General features: G+C 41.5%; 1 protein-coding gene across 4 annotated transcripts in view; it reads left to right on the top strand.

Annotated features, from left to right (window-relative positions):
- The window catches only part of DGKI (diacylglycerol kinase iota), a 209,818-nt gene that overhangs the window by 178,544 nt on the left and 10,946 nt on the right, over positions 1-20,328 (top strand). For all 4 annotated transcript variants that reach the window (XM_036401342.2, XM_036401343.2, XM_036401344.2 and 1 more), the window contains 4 exons: positions 7,924-7,961; positions 9,523-9,643; positions 17,021-17,057; positions 18,931-19,030. In XM_036401342.2, the coding sequence (XP_036257235.1) occupies positions 7,924-7,961; positions 9,523-9,643; positions 17,021-17,057; positions 18,931-19,030 (296 nt within the window). The remainder of the gene's footprint in view (positions 1-7,923; positions 7,962-9,522; positions 9,644-17,020; positions 17,058-18,930; positions 19,031-20,328) is intronic.

The raw sequence follows: 20,328 nt of genomic DNA on the forward strand, positions 1-20,328 counted from the left end.
GAGCCAGATGGTGCTTAGTTTATCTGTGACTGTTCTTTAAGGTTATGAACTATTTACAAAGGAAGTCCTTTTTTTTTTTTTTTACCATCCTTTGCTTTTGTAAATCTGAGTTAAATGGTCTTGCAGCAAAAGTTCAACATTAGGGTATGAATACTTTCACTCCTAACTATCAACTGCACTCTCAGCTCTGCACTAGTGCCACATAAACAATTCAGGTTGGACTCTAATTGGCATCAAAGTAGCTTTAAACTAGTCTGAGTGAAAATGGGGCTTTAAAGGCAGCTTGAGTGTAATTTACATCTGCTTGAAAGCCTCTTTATCCTTCCAGAGTTGTATGAAGGGACTTCTGTGTAAGTGAGAACTTGGCCTTTCTTTCCCTTCAGCAAGCATGTGTGGCTATTTTTGCCTTCCCCTCCCCTCCTTCTCTCTTACCAGTGTTTTAGTGGAGTTGTTTGAATTTTTAAATTCTTAAAAGGTAAACGTTCATAATGCATATTTATAGCCACCTGAGTAATGACTGATTTTTTTTTTTACATGTTAAATTTTTTTCTTATTCACAAGTTAGGCAAACAGGTGCAATCAAAACTGTGTCAATTCTCTAAATCTGCATGGGATGCAGTGCTTTTGTAACTAGAGAGCAGCCCTCAAACATTTAGAAGGTTTTTCTACCTCTTTATCCAATCCTAGAGATGGATGTCATTGAGGCATGACTTATTCAGAGGGCCAGCAGACTTCAAAAGTGTCTCTCTCAGAGCCCAAGAGGATGTGTGCTAATGCAGGTTTTCCTGTCCAGGTGAAATAGCTGAAGATATTGTGTGAAGGCTCCCAGGTGTGTGTGCCTGGCTGCTGCTCAGCTGATGTGCTGCTGAGCTCTTGGTTGCTGCACTGTCAGTTTTCTTGGTCTCTTGGGAGTATTTTGAGCTCTCAGGCTCTTTATTTTGTTGTCTTTCATGGAAATAGTGCCTCACAGCAGAGCTCTTGTGACCTGCCTAGACTGGTGGCATTGCCTTCAGGTTCCATAGGAAGCCCAAGACTTTTCTGAATCTGAAAACCTGTGGAGAACCCTTGTATAACACCTGTTTCTTTAGGGCAGAGGTAGCAAACAGATATTTTTTGGAAAAAAATTAAAATTCAGTGAGTCTTTGCTTTATTCAGCACAAGGGATATTATGATTTAGGCAGGAAACCTCTAAATTGCATCTATTTTTTGCTGTCATATTTCCATCATGCTTCTTCTGCAGTCTTTGGGCTCCTCCAGCAAGTTCAGGAACCTTTTTCCATTCCCTGTGAATAGAATATAGTGAATATTTCTGTGGATATAGTGAATATATTCACTATATTCAGTGAATTCAGTGAATATAGAATAAGTGATATATGGTGAATATGTATCAGTGAATATGTCTAGGTGAATATAGAAGTGAATATAGTGAATATGTTTTCAGTGAATATAGAGGAAGTGTTTTTACCATTTATTTCTGGATTTATTTTTTTTTGCCAGCATCTAGAAGACCCCTTAACCTGCAAGGTTTAACTTCTGTTTCATTTTTTCATGGTTTCCAGTTGTCACTTCCACTACTTTCAGGTGCATAAAACACACAAAGAAAATTTTAATTGCTCTTTTCACTCAGCTTATCTTCAAAGGAAATACTTAATCATCATCAGCTTTGGTGAGAGTTGAGATTGTCTGTAGATCAAAGACCTGTGAGCTCACAGTCATTCCAACAAAGCACTATTAGTTTTGCAATTTAATTTCTCAGTTATGTAGACAGTTTGGCATGTGTATTTTATAGGTGGTTTGGGGTTTTTTTTGTAGCTTTAAAAGCAGATAAAATGTTGGAAAGAGGCGAAGTTTTTGTTAAAGCTCAAGTGCAGAGCTTTGTAACTTCTCTTCATGGATCCCTAAAATTGTTCAATGGGACTGTCAGGCCCTTCAGAAATACCAAGTGAATGCACTGCTCTGTCTTAGGTGCCTGTTTCTCACAGTGCTCTCAGAAGGGAATTAATCCATAAAGCAATTCTCTGTGTTGCTCCCCACCCCTTTCATCTGCAAGGCTGAAGATCATGGCTAGAGTAGAAAAAAAATCAGTTCTGTGCATTTCTGGGTAAGTTATATTACTGTCAGTTTGTCATAAACCTTTTATGAACAAATTACTTTTTACAGAGAAAATAGTGCATTTCTGAATGAACTCCAGTCTTTTGAGAGCATACCTTTTGGAGTGATTGAAATAGAAGTTATTGATTTCTGTAAAACTAGTGAAAAATAAGTCCCAAGGGCTTCTTTTGTTGTCTTTTCTCTAATGCTGATCTTTAACAGCTCAGAGGACTCCAACTGTGTAAAAGTACTCTTCTAATCAGGGTCAGCTTTTAATTTCTCCAGATGTAAAGCAGTAATTACCTTAAATTTCTGACTCTATGAATTGCACAAAGGCTAAAACAGCAATAAAGGGTTGGAAATGTTCTGGAAGCTAATGATAGTCCAAGTAAAGTTTAATAACTCTCAAAAATCTGATGATGTAACCTTCTCCTATAGTTTCTTCTCCGTTATCAGCTCTACAAGGTTTGAATGAAGTGGTATTTTATGAGGTATACCTTAAGAGTTCCCTTGAGCACTCTAGCAGGAGATGGTGATGGACACTGACACTCAAATTCTGGGCACTCCACACCAAAGCACTTATATTTTTTTATTAGCTGCCTCCAACCAGTAAGAAGCATTCAGCACTGAAATGCTGATGGCATACCAATTCCAAGTGCTGAAATCAGTGCTTCAGATGTGTCTTAGAAAGGGCTGGACAGATGCAGGCATTATCTGTGAAATGAGGTTTCTGCAAGGAGCTGATCACTTCAGATTATCAACTGCCTTACTGTGTCTTTTGAAAGAGCTAAAGGTTTTATGAGCCCTAATTCTGTTTGAGATCAGAGAATCATAGAATGTTTTGGATTGGAAGAAACCTTAAAGAACACCTAGTTCCAAGTCCCCTGCCATGGGCAGGGATGCCACCCACCAAACCACTTTGGTCAAAGCACCCTCCTCCAACCAGGTCTTGAGTTCTTGTAACTGAATTCTTCCATAAATTCCCTGATTAGATGCATTGATACCCTGGTGTTTTTTAACTCATGGTAGGATGCATTATTGCAAATAATATTCTGCTGTCATACTGCATTTCATTCATAGATATACAATTGCCTGCATTTTAATTATGAATATGACAACTCCTTGGTGTGGTACTTATACTTTATAACATAGTTTTAAATAATTCTGCTCCCTTCATTCACAATTTTTACATCTTCACTAAAGAATTGCTTGTAAGTGTTGAAAACTTCAAAGTTGCTGTACATTTTTATCAGCATTCCTTGTGGCTTACTTGGTATAGAAGTAGTAGTTTTAAATATGGGATTGAAAGAGTCCGATCAGGAGTGCAATCTGACTAATAAAATCTGGAGGATATTTCTGGTTTATGAATAACTTTTACTCGAGTGAAAAGACACATTACCCCTGTACTACTGACAGTGTCAGGCTGTAGAACCACCCTGTTCTTTGACGTACTTTTCAGTGCAGACCATCTCCTTTTACTGTCTCACTAATGATTATTCAACTAACTTAATATCTTCCATGTCAATCTACTTTTAGCAAAGAACCTTGTGATCCTGAGATGTTACTTACAAGGCTTTGTAAGAACTTTTGTCTTCATGTTCCTTCTGAAGGTGTTTCAGCCGCAAAGTTTCTGGTGTGATAGCAGCCCTGCGTCTGCCCTTGGTGTTAAACTGATCAGCAGCTTTGGGATTAGGAGGAAATTTTCTGCAGGGCACACAGGAAGGGGTGTTTGTTTGAGGTTTCTCCTTGCTTGTGATGCCTCTGAGAATTTTCATGGCTTTTGAAGTGAGCAATGTGATGATGATGACTTCTGCCCCTCTCCTGCTGTATTTTTCTGATGTGCTGCAGTTGTGGCTTTGGCCCTTACATTTATGAGACATTCTCATTCTGCACCTGATGGTGTATGAGGTATTGAAATTTCCAAGACCATGAGTATTGCCTGGTGCCAGGAGTATCACACCTTGGAAGACCCTAAAAGAAGACCTCTCATTTTGCCCTTGTTTGGTTGTCATTCCTGGAGGTGATCAGACATGTCCCCTGGAGTCATGCCATTCTGAAGGATCCCCTCTCTGTCTTAGACTGACTCTTATTTAGGTGCTGCAGGCTGGAAGTAATTTTCTCTAGAGCTTCTTTTAGTCTGTGGAGCACAACATGAACTGTTGCAGGGCAAACCAGGTTATTTTCTATGGAGAGTTATTCTCTCTTCTGACCATCCAAGCAACCCTGTAAGACCTCTCAGGCATCTTCAGCCTCTGAAGCTGTGGAGTATGAATACTTCCCTCCTCCTTTCTCTGATGCCCAGAAACTGACTTTTTTTAGTCAGTTTAATGACTGACTTTGCAACACTGTTTTAATGGTGCTGGCTTCACATGCAGAGCCAGAGAGAGCATTTGTTATTTCAGAAGTTAATTTTGTCAGGGAAACAAAAAATGTTTGTTGTAACTCAGTGACATTAACATAGATTTTTAGAATATGAAAGAAAAATAGCTATTTCCAATGGAAGCAGTGGACACTAACATAGAAATTAGATAAGGGATATATGCCTTAGGAAAAGTATTGTTTTCAGCATGGGAGTGTACTAGTACTTGTTTATCCTGTGTCTCAATCTCTATTAGCTTGCAGCATTACCACAATTCAATTAGCAGCCTTTCAACATGGCTTTTTTTCTGTTAGTGCATTATGCACCTGTATCTGCTCAATAATAATTTATAAGAGAGGTGGAGAGGTGCATAAGTGCGAGGGGGTTTGTTTTGGTGTGGGTGGCTTTCTGGTGTTTGTTTTGCTCGTCATTTTTTTGTGTTTACTGGTTGGCCTGGGTACAGTGGGGTTTTTTGTTTGTGTGGGTTTTTTGGGGTGGTTTTTGTTTGTTTACTTAGGTTGTTGGTTTTTTGTGGGTTTTTTTGTTTGTTTGGGTTTGTTGGGTTTTTTTTGGTTAGGGTTTTTTTAATGAAGATTATTTTCCAAGTTGGGTAGTTGGAGCTTTACTGAGGAGGCAGCCTGGGGACCCAGTGCTTCCTCAATACATGAACAGAGCACCCCACTTGCCAGTTTTGCCAAGCTGTCACATCAGCAATAAAGGTACTTGCTAAATAAATATAAAAGGTAATAAAACAGTTTTATTAGCAATGAGAAATACTTTTCTTGGGAGAAACTGAGAAAATATTAGATATTATTATTAAATTATTAATTAAATCAAGTATTTTTGACACATCTTTAAGACCTGAAGGTATATTATATATGATAAAACAGTGACATAGTTAATTTTATGTATTACACCAGTGATGCAGTGTTGCTTAGAAGAAATAAAACAATTCTCACTTTAATGCTTCTAATTTTAAGCTAGCCTGGCTTTGCATGTTAACAGCATTTTTCTCCAACTTCTCAGTCTGCTCTCCTTGTCAATGCCATCTGCTTGCTTGCTTCACCACCTCTTTAACAACCAGGTGATTTTTGCCATCTTCACCCTCCTCCTCAGTATGCCCAGCAGCCCCATTTGGGTTTATGGGGTTAGTGTGCTAAGCAATATTCATATATTTATGTAAACATGCTCCTGATTCTAAAGAACATTTCTCCATTTCTAGCTCAATAGCTTCTAAATCTTCTTCTGTCAGGGCATGCAGCTCTGAATTATTTTACTGGTGTGTAATCTCTTGTTATGCCAGCTGGTTTTGTTGATCTGTATTCATTTATCCAGTAGGTCCTACTGTAGCAAAGCACTTAATTTTAAGAGTGCAGGTAGACTTGGCGTGAAAAGAATGTAATTAGCTCAAAGCTAAGCGCTTGCCTAAATGCTTTGCTGGATTTGAGGCTTAAGAAAGAGATGAAAAGATTGGTCTAATTATGTTGAATTTGTTTTAGAGCTGCTTTATCCTAATAGCCTTATCAGCAGACCACTTCTGATTATGGATTTTCGGCGTAGAAGATTTTTCACATCTTGTCAGGCTTTTCATAGAATCTCTCTCTGGCTTTTTTAAACTGTAATCTTCAGCGTGGCTTGCATAAGAAAATGTATCACTGCCTCTTAGGAAAGTGACTTAGGGAAGCCATGTCTTAAAAAATTGGATGTTGAAGGCAATGAAAAACTCATGTCACCAGTTCATGTGATTTTCACATACGAGATGTGCAAAATATTTATTCTTTAGGCTACTGCAAGTTCAGACTGCTGAAATCTAAAGCATAAAGGTGTCAAGAAGACCAGATTGACCAAAAAAAGAGAGCGAAATAGATAAAACAAATTAAATTAGTTAAATTCTGCTCTGCTATTAATTTGGGCTGAGCAATTGTTAGAACTATTGGGAAAAAAAGAAGGATGTCAACCACTGAAAATAAAAAGTGAAGAATTTTCTAGCTCTTACCTGCTGGTTTTTGCTTTCCCATTCCTAAAATCTGTGTGTACTGGCTCTCATAGATGCTGGGGGTTTTTTTAGGATTTGGTTTAACTCATGGTCACTGAAAAACTGCCCTAAATCTCAAGCTGCAAGAATTGCTGCTACTGCTTCCTCCAGACAGAGCTTAGCTGGACTGGGGTTTTGCTTTTCCCAGTGCTGTGTGGCCAGGGCATAAGGCATTACTGAGACCAGAAAACAACGTAGTTGCCCCAGGTGTTTTCAAAGAAAAGGACATTTGTTGAGCTGCCTTTGAACATCCTTCCTCTTCTGCAGTGTTTAGTTTGGATGCCTTGTCATTTCTGGAGGTGTAGCAAGCTCGTCATGGAATTCCCACTGTGCAGTTTCCTGTGTGTTATTTTTCAGAGGGAAGGCTATGCTGTGGGTCTCTTTCCCCACTTGCTCCTGCTTACTCCTGTATGAATTTTTGGCATCTTTATCAAGGATGGCAGTTGCGCAAATGCTTAATTTGATTGCACTACCTAGACACAAAGATAGAAATGGGTTTAGATACTGTTGATAAACTGTGAGTTGAGGCAGATGTTTAGTGCTTTCGAAGATGCAAACCACATAAGTGCTTTCTCAGGAAGATGATTCATCATTGTTTTTTACAATATATATCATGATAGGGAGAAGGAGAAGAAAAGGACACAGCCACATAGTGATAGGTTTGTAACAGCTTTTCTGGGCAGCAGGGGGTCCCAGGCTTTTGCCTTTCTTCTGTTTTTTAACAGGCTCAGGACAGACACTAGTGGATCATGACAAGCTCCCAGCTTTTTGCAGCTCTGTCCTGCCTTGTTGTGAGCCCTTGTCCACTTTGTCTGTTTTTGCTTCCATGTGTGTTTAAAATACAAAGGCTGGTGAGCTGAGGACTGGCCCTTGCTCTGTCTTTGACCCTGCCTACCAAACCCAGGGGACTTGCTCCCCTCTGGCATCTCAAAATGTTTATATAATACAAGTAATTGTTAGGAAATTTCTCTCTTGTCAGTCAGTCATCTACAATTTGGGATTCTCCGTGTACTGGGGACTGACTCCATCATCAGTGTGACAAAGTCTGACAGGTCTGTAGACAGTTTCAGGTTCTCTGTGCAGATAACACTGGTATTTTCAGTGATGGTTCTGGTGCTGGAGACTTGACCTCGTCCACCTTGTGGATGCTGTTGAAAGGTCTCAGAAGTGTCTCAAGTGAAAAATTCAGACAGAAGCCTGCAGTTCCAGAAGAGCATTGGAAATGATGGCTTGATGTCCATACAGCTTTCATCACCATGGGTTGTCTTCTGCCTTTCCAATAAGTGTCAGCACAGGGTTTGCACTGGTTTTGGTAGTGCATGAGAATACAAGGGGACTGAGGGATGTCAGTCTTAATTTGCACGTGTTGTGAGCTGTGTCCTCAGCTGTATGCACAATGCTTTCTGCCTGACATCAGTTTTCTTTTTGTCTTTTGCAGCACTTTTACAGGCAGTCATATCTGGTGATCTACTGAAGGTAGGTACAGAGCACTGAGTGTCCACTCAGTTTTTTGCTGGTCAGATATACTGTACATTTTATTACACCTTTGCTCAAATCATAAATAGGCTGCTGTGGGGACTTCTGGCAAGTGCCATTTTACAGCCTTTCCAGGAAACCCTGAACTCTAGGGGAACACATCATTCATGTGAGGTGTGAAATTTGTGTGAATAGGATCTGGTGTTAGCCAGAGCCTTTTTGCCCAGGATTCAGAGCCCACTGCACAGAGCAATATGCCAGTCACTAACAGGGAAATTACTATATTGGTAGTATTGAACAGCGGGGTACTTCTGACACAGCCTTACACAGGAAAGCATATTTTCCACCAGTGAGGCTGGTGGCCAAGACCCCAAGTGCTGGCTTGCCCAAAGTCTACCTAGGCAACCACCAGACCAGGCAGAACAAACCTCAGAGGGTTGTTTTATCACCTGATGGACGTCTCAAAACATGTAGTGCCTTGGTATAGTAAGTTTGGGAGGCAAAACTACTCATGCAAAATTTTTTGTGCCAATGACTGCAGTCCCACATCGGACAGCTATTCAGGCTGCCTGTCTCAGTAGCCAAGTCAGGATGTGAAAACATGCTCTCAAATTTGGATGAGGACTGTGATTAATGATTGCAATTTCATCAGTGAGAAGCCAGCTTGGAGCCATTTGTAAAAATGACAGTGCTGTTAGGCCAACTTTTTGCCTGCAGGTATTTTGCCTCCCTTCTGTAGCACTGCCTCAGCTCTTGTGGCTGCAGCATCTAGGGAGCAGTCCTTCAAGCAGTTATAAAAATATTGTCTCCTTTACACTTCTTGAAAATGTTTTGCCTGAGCTGGTTTTGATGGGGAAACTCCTCGTCCTTGTTCAGTGTACTGCATCATAAATGAGTCCTCACTGTAGCAATTCTCCCCTTTTTCTGCAGTGATCTGCACTGCAAATCCTGCCCCCTTCCCCCAAAGTTTGCAGCATTTCTGAGACCTGCCTGGTTGCTGCTTCCCTCTTATTCTTACCCCATGCATTGCTCCCTCCTTGGCCAGCTCTGAACAGGAGACACTGTGACAAGGGAGGCCCATGACAGTCACCTCATCTCCTTGTGGAATTTTGAGTTGGAGTTTTCTCATTTAGTCAGAAAATATTTGACTCCTATGCTGAGGAAAAATTTGAGTCTTCAGCAAAGAAGCCAGAACTTTTTATCAAGTACATAGATTTTAATATATCCCAGCAGCATTGCCAGATGTGGTTTGCAAGCATTCCTAGCAAGCAATAAATTATCACCAGTAGAGTAGCAATGTCTCATTGTTTGGGAAATACAGACTGTTCTCCTTAACACATATAATTGTCATTACTTCTGGTTTCAGATGTTTTATATCAGGGCCTAAAAGCTGGCTTTAAATTAATGTTTTATTTTATTCTATTCTATTTTGTACTGACTTACAATGAGAAGCAGTAAAGAATTTACTGACATATTTGTTTTTCTGCTCCTCCCATCTTATCCTTCTGTATGTTTCTTTTTCTCTCTCTTTTTTTTGTGGTTTTTTTTTTTTTCCTTCCAGTTCATAGAATGTTGTAAAAAAGGAGCCAATTTGTTAATCCAAGGACCTGATCACTGCTCCTTATTGCACCACGCTGCCAAGACTGGGAATGGTGAGATTGTGAAATACATCCTGGAGCATGGTGAGTCCCAGGGGGCAGACCCACAGAGAGCTGTACCTCAGCCAAGTGTCACTCAGGCAAAACCACACTGGGCTGCTGCAGGTGGCCTCACTCATCTGTGGTGTCCCTCAATGCAATGTCCACCTGCAGCATGTGTGAGCAGGAGGCTGGGAATGGGGCAGCAATGAGAGTGATGGCTCCAGGCAAAGTGTGAAAAGAAGAATTAGAATGGCTTTTGAGGAGAGTGGTGTTTCCACGTTTGCATCAGCCGGGGGGCTGTGAAGAGGCAGTGTGAAGCTTTAGTTAAAACCTCTGGCACAGGGATCATCTGAACTGTTTTTCAATTAGAGCATATGTTGTAGAAAGCGTCTAATCTCTATGAAAACATTTACAGTGACAAAGAGCCCATACAACCATTGTTATTATTTCAGCATTTAGTAACACACTGGTCAGGAATCTGCTTCCTTATATCCAGACAAATTCATCTAGCTTCCATTCCAGTGTTAGAATATTATGTCTGTTAGATTCAAGACCACCCAACAGCAAAAACTTATGATCTCCATTTTGTATTTATGACTGTGATCATGCTATTGCCCCTTTTTCCTTTTCTCTCTTCTTATCTTTGTCAGTAGATTACAGGCTATTCTTTTTGTGTCTGAGGCAGTCACATTTAGGAGCTTCTGCCTGTTGAACCACTGTAACCTTGTTCCCTCCCTGCTGGAGAGTGGCACAGTAAAATAGTCACTGCTCTGCACATAGAGCTGAAGTCACAGTTATCACCCTCCTTGACTGCAGGAAAAATTTTCTAGTCTGAACTCTTCTCTGACCCCACTTCAAAATATCAGTGGCTATTTTGGCTTCTGGATGTCAAAATCAGCTACATTATTTCAGCAGCAGTGCTAGTGTGAACACAGAGACTGCCCCTGGTAATTAGGATAAGTGTTAGCTGTTGCTCCAAGGTATTGCACAAATTGTACAGAGAGAATAAAAAAGCACAACTCCTAAGAAGGGAAGAAGCAACAATGCATCTCTTCAATCTTGACCCCTAAGTTAGGTATTAACATATAGGTGTCAGATATTCTCTAGGTCCAAGTTCCTGTACTGTCAGCAGCAATCTGTGACTTAGTTCATTTGCTCTTGTATGACAAAGGCACTTTTGGTGGCAGATGGAAGTGAGGAGGGAATCCTTAATAGCAGCAGACTTCTAGCATGACTAACTCAAAGGACATCTTAGTTAAGGTGGTCATTGGAGCCCAGAAAGTGATTCTGTGCACTTTATTCATTTAGATAAACATAAATGTCTGATGCCATTTGCCCTTGGATATCCAGGACATTTGCTTGGGTCTACAAGATAACACACAGGGCCCAGAGGAGGCCTCACCTGCACTGACAGCCAAAGCCCAAGCAAGCATCTCTGTCATTCCAAGTGCAACCCAAGGCTTTACCATAGGTATATCAAACCGCACAAAATATCTGTGTGTGGACAACTGAACCATGCCCCAAAAATCTGACTAAGAGGGCCTGAATTGTTCTTTTACTCCCTTATATATAGATACCTACACATGGATAGGGCAGTGCAGCTGGCCTTATATCCAAATAATGACTGGTTATCTCACCAGTTCTAGCAAACCTTACCAGTGCTAACTCGACCTTCTATTTACTGCTCTGGATTGTTGCATTAGTCACAGTGCACACATGGGCCACTGAATTCTGTAGAAAGGCATAATTTTGGTTTATTTTCTTACTCCCCTGGTCTCCTCTCACACTGCACGTGACCTGTGCCAATTCATCAGTGCCTCTCTAGGATTTTTATTAGAGACATAAACTTAGTGACAGTCTGACCCAGTTACTTTGATGAATATTTAAAGTCAGATAATTTAAACTGATAAGAATGTAAGCAGGGAATCCATGGGAATTTTGGAAGTAAATAGAGAAATGTGAGGGATTACGGACTGTTAGACAAAGACAAATCAGAAGGTTGAGCAAATGTCAGCTCAGTTCCTCTCTCCCTTCTTTATCCCCAAGGATGGCAGGAGGCTTTTGCAGCTTTCCAGACATATGTCCTCTGGGCTTCTTCAAATGCATTGTTTGTTTAACATTCTCTGGGGATCAGGGAGTGCATGGGACGATGCACAATCTAATAGAGGCCTCCTCTCTTCTCCCACCAAGCAATTAATGAAACTCATTTCTACTCTGGGCACTTCTCAGCCACAAATGAGCTCTCTTGCTGAATCATCATCATCATAATGCCCTTGTTTTTCTTTGCAGTCTCTGGCATTTGGCATCTTCTCAGCATTAATTACTGTACATGACCTGATCCAATGCTACTAATATCTAAGGGTTTCCCTGTGTGGAGCTTCTCGTTTCTGCCAATATCCACCCATAAAAATTTCATAAAAATGAATCTTGGATTGTTCTGGCAATTACCTCTGCCCAGTCGCACTTCCTCTGGAGTTTGTCTGCTTCCCAATACACAGGGAATAGTGAATGATAATAGGAGTTCCACTGTAAAATATCCTCAAGCACACAGCAAATAAAATCTATTATTAACCACACAGGGAAAAAATCTTCTGAATATCTCTAAAAACCAACAGCAACAGAAGAAGACAAAACCCACTGCTCCAGGAACTTTACCTTTCTAGTTTGAAAAACAGTGGGATGAATCCAATGCAGAACAGGAGTTGCATGCACAGAACTAGAACTACAAAGGAAGGAAAATGGTGTAGTGGGGGCTAAAGCTCTCCTTTGTGGAGATGGCCTATTCTGCAGACATGCAGGGCACATTTATATGAAAGGTTATTCTGTGCTCATGATCAGAATAATTTCAAATGTTAAGGGGAGGAAAATAACCTATCTTAAATTAGAAATAGCAGGGATGAGTCACACAGGGGGACTGCTGTGTGGTGCTGCCAGATAACTCACAGTGGCCCAGCACAAGGCTGGAATAGCAGCTGAAGCACCAATGTAGTAGGAGTCAGGACAACAGCTGCTTGCTGCTGCAGGAAGAGTTGTGCTGGCTGCTGCTCCAGTAAAACAGTTTGTGTCTATCCCCTGTGCAGGAAGGGCAGATACATACACACACAGACCTATCGCTCATTCAAGATTGCCCACCTAAATCAGGAGTCTTTCACTTTTAGTAGAAGGGTCAACTTTAAAAACTTGTCTGTAGCTGAGGTAAGAAATGCTTAGCTGGAAACTGAGGTCCAAACTCACTAAGTATCACAACCACAGCTTTTTAATGCTGCAGTCAGCAACTGCATTATCTCCTAATGCATGTACATTAGAGAAGAGTTAACTGTCTACTTGCTTAACACAAGCAGAATTAAGGAAGGCTTGAGAACCTCTGTTAGAAAAGGGGCCTCCTAAACCATCTGTATTTGGTATCAAACTTGGAGTCTTTATCTGGCAGCTGTGAAAAATTTTTAATTTATAAACATTATACAAATAATTCCATTTGCCTTGTCTTTGTCTTCCCTAGACATTCAAAAGACAAGCAAGAATTGTAAAGTTCATCTATGGTATTTTGATTTTAAACAGAAGAGAGGCAAGATGTTTACAGTTGCCTTAGGAGGTTGTGGTGGGAACTTCTGCTGCAGCAGACAGTATGTAGGGCATCCCATCCTTAACATTTCTGTGTCCTCAAACCTCAATGTCCTTGCTTCACTAGAAAGCATCCCCTGATTAAAAAAAAAGATGATGCTTTCATTAATCTTAGCACTGCAAAGTCCAGAGCTAAGAACCATCAGTGAATCTGGATTTGCATCCTTACCAGATTCACAAGTTCCTTGGAAGGCTTTGGGAAAGCAAATTTTGCTGTGACAGAAATGTGTGTCAGGGACAAAGTCTGAATAATCATCAGAAAGCAACACTGAATGAGAGTGAGTTTGCATGACACTTGTTAGCATGTCTGGATTTGCAAAATGTTATAGGGTAGTGGTCATTTATAAGGGGCCTGAGCAGAAGACAGTTTAGTTTTTCTGGAAGGCACAAGGTACAACATAGCCTATTTTAATTTCAAGCATACCAAAATTTAGGGTAATTTGGCTGACAGACATGTAGGAAGGAATGCTCCCATAACCTGTCTAGCCTCTATATTACAGTGGAAATTCTGAGCCAAAAGACACAAGGAGAAAAGACCACTGTTAATTTTCCCATCAGGTAAAAAAAAAAAAAAAGAGCGTGGTGTTGGGGAAAGACTAGAAATAGTTCTGAGTTTCCAGTTTACTGTTATTTTAAAAATACTCCTACTTTGAAAGTAAGGATCCACATCCAGTTTTGTCCCCCAGATAATAACCTCAATCAGATTATTAAACAAAGAGGGTTTTGACAGATAAACAAAAATGTTGTTGGTGTCTGACATTATTGCTCAGAGTAAATACCTTTCTTCCTTGGTTCTCTGAAGGACTGGCAGGGGTTAATATCTGTGGGTCTCCTGTGGGTAGCTGTAACCACATCCATTGGAGAGGGCTAAGCTGTGGGCTCAGAGGCCTTTCAAGAATGCGTGGAGCTGTATATTTTGGAAATGCCTCTGAAATATGGTCACTTAAAGTGTTGGGGGTTTTTTTATTGTAGTGAGCTCAGTGAAGGAGCAGCTGCTTTTGAGTCTCCTTGCCTTCCCTCCTCCCATACCCAGCCCAGGCTGCTTTGCCTTCTGAGAAACTGGAGAAGGGCTTTGGTGGAGCAAAAGAGGGCAAAAGGAGAGAAGGAAAAAAGTTAATAATTCTACACAGACAGTCTATGGGCGATGTTGAGGAAAGAGAGTGATCTCAGCTGGGCTTCTCCTCGGTGCGTCATGCTTTTCAGCTCTTTTCAAGTGAATATCTCCCCCCACCCCGTCCCCCGTCCCCATCCTGCCATTCTTCAGCCCCCCAGTCTCTTTTTCCCCTTTCTCTCTCTTTTTTTTTCCTCCCTCCACCTCTCCACACATTTCTCTCTTTTGTTTTTATTTCCCCCCCTGCTGTTTTCCTTGATAGAAATCTCACTCATGCATTTCCCTTCCGGATTTCTATTGGGTTATTTTGTCCTCTTTTCTCTCCGTGCCTTGGTCCCCTTTTCTTTCTGTGCCTCTTGTCCCAGAGTGAAACAGCCGCCTCCCTGCTGGGTCAGGATGACAGTGCCTTAGCTTTCCCAGTGCCAGCCCTTCCCACATCTGTGCAGCTTTTGTCCCCGGGCAGAGGGGGATTTGGAATGGTCGGTTGGCAGCGCCAGGGAGACTGATATAAAAATGAGGTCCAAAAAAGAGGGGAAAGGGAATTAGGAGGAGGGCGTGAGATGGTTTAAGAGAAGCACAAGTGAAAATAAAATAAAGAAGTAAAGGGCACCGCTCAGGCTGTGAGTTGGGACATTCCAGCTTCAGAGACAGGCCGGAGAGAATGAAATTAAAGAATCCTGGTACCATGTTGTGCAGCTAATTATTAACCCCAGTATGACTCAGATGGAGTCAGGGCTCTCCCATGAAATGCTGAATTTGGGACAGTATCCAGGAGAACACCCTTTGCGCTTAGGGGAGCTGTACTTGTCATCTCCTCAGGTCTGTACTCACAGACTCAGCACTCAGCTCCTCTGTCCTAGCCCTGCTATTGTTTCCTGCTTCACACCAGTTTTCTTTACTCTTGGCTTCTCTCCAGAGTCACTCTGCCCCAGCTTTCTTCTGCCTCTCAGGTCATATTCTTCTGAATACTCTCTATTTTACTACCTTTACTTAGCTTTCAACAGCTTCTTCAGCTTACCCGGACAAGTACCTGTATGTCCCATAAAGCCAGACCTGTCACCCTGTTCCACCTTGGCCATACAACATTCCTTGCTCCAGCCATGAGCAGAAATAGTAGGTGGCAGTATCTTCTCTAACACATTGCAAGCCATTCCTGCTTACCTATCACTGAGATGTGGCATTGCAGGAAACTATGGGGAACTACCTTTATTTTTGAGAGAACACGATTTTCTCCTAGGAAATGTAAAGGACTCCTTTTCTTCATGTGTATTTCTTTAATTGTCTTTTTAGTTTCTGAGGCATTATCTTTTTTCATCTCAACAAGAGGCTCTGCTTGTCCCCCTTTATCCTTTGTGGTCCTGGGAGCTCAGGGGTATTGACTGATTTGTCTTTTTGATAGTCAGGAGTGAACACACAACTGCCAAGTGTGGAGATGAGGATGTGTGGTGGTACAGTCAGGCTGCATTAAATAATTGACAGTGGCTACTGAGTTTGGAGAACTGTAAAGGCAAGTGTGCAGTGGTACACAATGCCCTGTACACTGAGGACTAAGCACCACCCTTTCTCATGATGGCAGAAGATGAAATGAAGGAGCTGCCTGCAGCTCAGGAGCCTCAGTGGTGCTCCATGTCTACATTGTTAAAGCAGTAAGGTAAAGACAGGCTGCTCTGATCCACTTTGACACACACTCAGAGTAAAAGGAGTGTAGAGAGGTTGTGTGTAGGCCTTTGTAAGCAAGTGGTGTGAAATTCCTCTGTTTCAGGTGAGATTTGCTGTAAGCTCTTGAGGACTCTTGAATTTCAAAGTCACAGTGTGCTGGAGAGAAATACTCATGCACAGGAAGGAAAAGTCTTGTAAAGTTTCCCTGTTCCCCTTGCTAGCTGCCCTATACCATCTAACACTACACTCCAGAGCAGTGGAGAGAAGAATACTATGACAGACTGCAAAGGAAAAGTTGTTTTTTCCAAGTGATATCCAGACCCTAGCCTTTCCCTATCACTATAATTCAGCGATGGAATTTGCCTCTATAAATATCTGCCTGTAGTGAATATCAAGGACAAAAGGACATTAACCTTAAATGTATTATTTTTTTCCCCACTTAACAAAAATCTTTTCTGTTTTTCTTAATCTTACTTTCCTGATCATTGCTAACCAGTAGAGTACAGGATTTGCATATCAATATAAAGACTGCTGGGAATATTCCACCCTGATCTACATTTTGTATAACACTATTAAATGGAGCAGCACAGGGATGTCATTCAGGATGGAATTTGGCTAATTTCAACTTCCTAATGACATTTTCCCTCTAATACCAACAATAGATTTTAACTTGCAATATATCAGGGTTTCCAGTATATCAGCATTTTCAATGTACTGTACTTATGTGAACCACTTAATTGAGCAAGGTGAAGAGTGAGAAAATAAACTCCATGAATATTCATTCCCAGTATAATTTAGAGGCTGCTACTCCCTGTTGCTGACACTCCAGCAGTGACTGTGCATCCAGAATTTTATCAGTGCAAGGGCTTACGCAAGCAAATATTACATTGAAGTTTGATATATTTGTGCAGGTTGAGCTTTCACTTGGCTTCTTTTATATATTTTTACTGGTAATCTTCTCCTGGTAGACATATTTTTTTTAGTCATGCAGACGAATGCTTTATGACATACCTGACTATCTTTTGCAGGTCCATCTGAATTGCTGGACATGACAGACAGTGAAACGTAAGTACAACCTGACTCTGTCCTTCACATTATGTGTGTTAAACTAGCAGACTCTTGGTTTTCAATGCAAACTGTTAAAAAGGAAAAAGCTTGTAAAATTGCACAGCTCTTCTAAACCAACCAAACAAACAAGGCCCCTAAAAACCACACGTCAACCATGTCATATGTGGCTTTATTGCCTAAAACAAACATTCATTGGATTTGCAGGGGACTTTCTCCCTATTGCTTCCCATGCTTCCTTAATCTTTCTAGAGGAATAGAAGCCCTGCCTTGTGTTTTGATGTTTCTGGCCTCCAGCTACTAAGGGACCAACCTGAAGAGTAAATTCCAAAAGTCAGGAAATTACTTTTCTTGCTCTACACCTTTTTTTTCAGTCCCTTCTTGATTCATCCAGGGTGCTCTGCCTTAGCTCTCCTAAGTGGCCAGGACTTGTGCAGTTGAAGGTTTCCATCAAGCAGTTAAAACATCAATCAGCTCCCTTCTTATTAAAAAAACCAAAACAACAACCCAACCTAAAAAAGTTACTTTCCTTTCCAATTCCCAATTTTTTACACCTTGTATAATCAAAGTTTCATGAAAGTATGTAAGGGAAGCATGAATAATTCTGGAAAATATGTGTAATACATATGAAATAAAAACAGTCTTTTTCCTAGGGATCAAGCCTACCATTTCTCATCCCACAGTGCTCTCCTCTGCTAACAGAGAACACCTTTTGCACAAGGTCCATGAGTGAAGTCCAGAGGTGACAGGGACTGGATGGACTGGTTCTTTTCATCCAGGGGTGTAGCACAACCACATCAAGTGTCAGTGAGCGCAGCTGGGAGGGCTTCCCTTTACAGAGGTTCCTCTACATCTAACCCTTGGAAAGGGAAGGTTCAAGCTGTAACTGGCAGTATGAATTTGTCTTTTGGTCCTCAGGGGGAAATAGGATCGTATCCTATTCTGATACTAGTTCTGATGCAGCGAAGGCATATTGATTACAAAGTTGCCTCTTAATATTTCAACATCCCCTGCCATAGATGGGGGCTGAGATTCCTTTATGCACTCTGTGTAGGTAGGTGCAAGATTTGTCCTGCTACACGTGTTTCTTGTAATTTGTCATTTCACAGGTTATATAATGGCCCTACTTGTTGGATACTGGCATTAAGGACTCCTTTTCAACCCACTCAAAGCATACTTTCCTCTCTTCCTAGGCAAATCAAAATAGATTTCTTTACTCTCAGTAAAGAGTAAGTCAGTTTCTAAGCTGCCAGACTTAGCTCCAGTCTGAGTGAGAAGCTTTGCAACAAATGTGTTCCCACCACACAGTCTTCTCTTTTGAAAAACATGTTTAATCTTCCCCAGTAACTCAGCAGTCCAGTGGTGGAAAACACATGAGAGTTCTTGCTCTCATACATCCAAGAGAGCAGGGCATCAGAACTGAGGCAGCAAGTGCACCAGTCATAGCTTTGATAGATAGGATTTTTCTAGGATGGCTCCAAGAATGAGGTTGAAGAAAGAAATTGCAGGAAGAAACAAACACTGTTGCTGTTTCGCCGTCTGTGAAATAGGAAGGTAGCTAGCTTGCCTTTGCAGCAGTTAACAGAGCTGGTGGTTGGATGGGAATGTGACATTCAGTCCCCTGAATACATAAAATCAATGTTTCTTTCCCATCCCTCACAAGTTCTTCGTCTGCTATTTGTGCCTTGCGGGCTCTCCTACTGAGTCAAAGGATGTAGATGCTAAGGGAGAGAGTGCACAAGTCTACTTCTGCCAGCAAGAGGGAACCTCAAATACATGCAGCATCCTTCTGTGTCTGTGCTCTGCTCCTCTTGCTTCGTAAATGTGCATTGCTGTGCTGTGTCTCACGGCTGCTTTCTGTGCTTTGGTCTAGGGGTGAGACAGCACTACACAAGGCAGCCTGCCAGCGCCACCGCGCCGTCTGCCAGCTCCTGGTGGATGCAGGAGCCTCTCTGAGAAAGACAGACTCCAAGGTAAGGCAGCTCCATCAGCCCCCACCATCCCCTGTGCTGAGTGAGACCCTGCAGCACCCTCCCTGCTGCTTGCATGACTGAGGCTTCGTTGCATGTGCCGAGACTCACACAAGGAACCTCAGCCTTGTGTGTTGCTCCTTTGAAGCAAGCTATTTTATAGATGAAACTGTATTGATTTAAACAAACACAAGAGACTTCAGTTCAGTCCCCAACATGGGTGATTGTGACCACAGTGAGAGCCTGGCCTCAAACTATTTGGTGCATTCGGTGTTAATGGGACATCTCCATGGCACAGCACTGTGCTCCTCCTGTGTGGTCAAAAGAGAGGCCTGTGGGCAAGGACCACCTGCAGGAGTCTTGGTTTCTTGATTGCCATCTGGGAGGCTTGGTTATTGTGGCTGGCTTGCTTTGTGAGGATGGCTAACTATTTTCTTTTGCCTTCGCTTGCTCCTATGCTCACTGGTGTGACACTAACTACAGCACTCTCTTGGTGTAATCTTGACTGAGAAAGCAATCTCAGAAAAATGAAATCCAAGGAATATTCTGTCATTACAACAATCTGATTGCTTAGGAACATAGTCCAGAAGCTGCCTCTCTGGAGTTTCTGAGCACAAGCACCCTGTGGTCAGCAGCTGAGAGTGAATTGGTTCTCTGGACTCCAGAGTCAGAAGCACCTTTGCTGCAGCTGGACAATCAAAACCAATTTCTGCCTTCTTGGGCTCTATGAGGTTGCCTAGAATAGGAAGAGAATCTATGATTCTATCATCTCTTGTTCAGATGGCAGAATTGTACATTGCAAAAAGCTTTCTGAAACAGATGAAATCCAGTCAAGTGGCTTCTTGTGGAATTTGCAGGCAACCCTGACAAGGGAAGAGACGAGAATCTTGACTCCATGTTTCAGAAGGCTGATTTATTATTTTATGATATATATTATATTGAAAGAAAATGATATATTAAAACTATACTAAAAGGATAGAAGACAGGATTTCATCAGAAGGCTTGCAAGGAAAAAAAAATGGAATGATAACAAAACCTTGTAACTGACCGAGACAGTCTGGACAGCTGGACTGTGATTGGCCATTAATTAAAAACAACCACATGAGACCAATCAAAGATGCACCTGTTGCATTCCACAGCAGCAGATAGTCATTGTTTACATTTCATTTCTGAGGCCTTTCAGCTTCTCAGAAGAGAAGATCCTAACGAAAGGAAATTTCATAAAATATGTCTGTGACAGGCTTGAGACTTGTTAATTGTCTTCTGTCTACTAATCATCTGCTGTTCTCAATGTGTTAGCA

This window comes from Molothrus ater, chromosome 5 (genome assembly GCF_012460135.2).
Source record: "Molothrus ater isolate BHLD 08-10-18 breed brown headed cowbird chromosome 5, BPBGC_Mater_1.1, whole genome shotgun sequence".
Classification (NCBI taxonomy): domain Eukaryota; kingdom Metazoa; phylum Chordata; class Aves; order Passeriformes; family Icteridae; genus Molothrus; species Molothrus ater.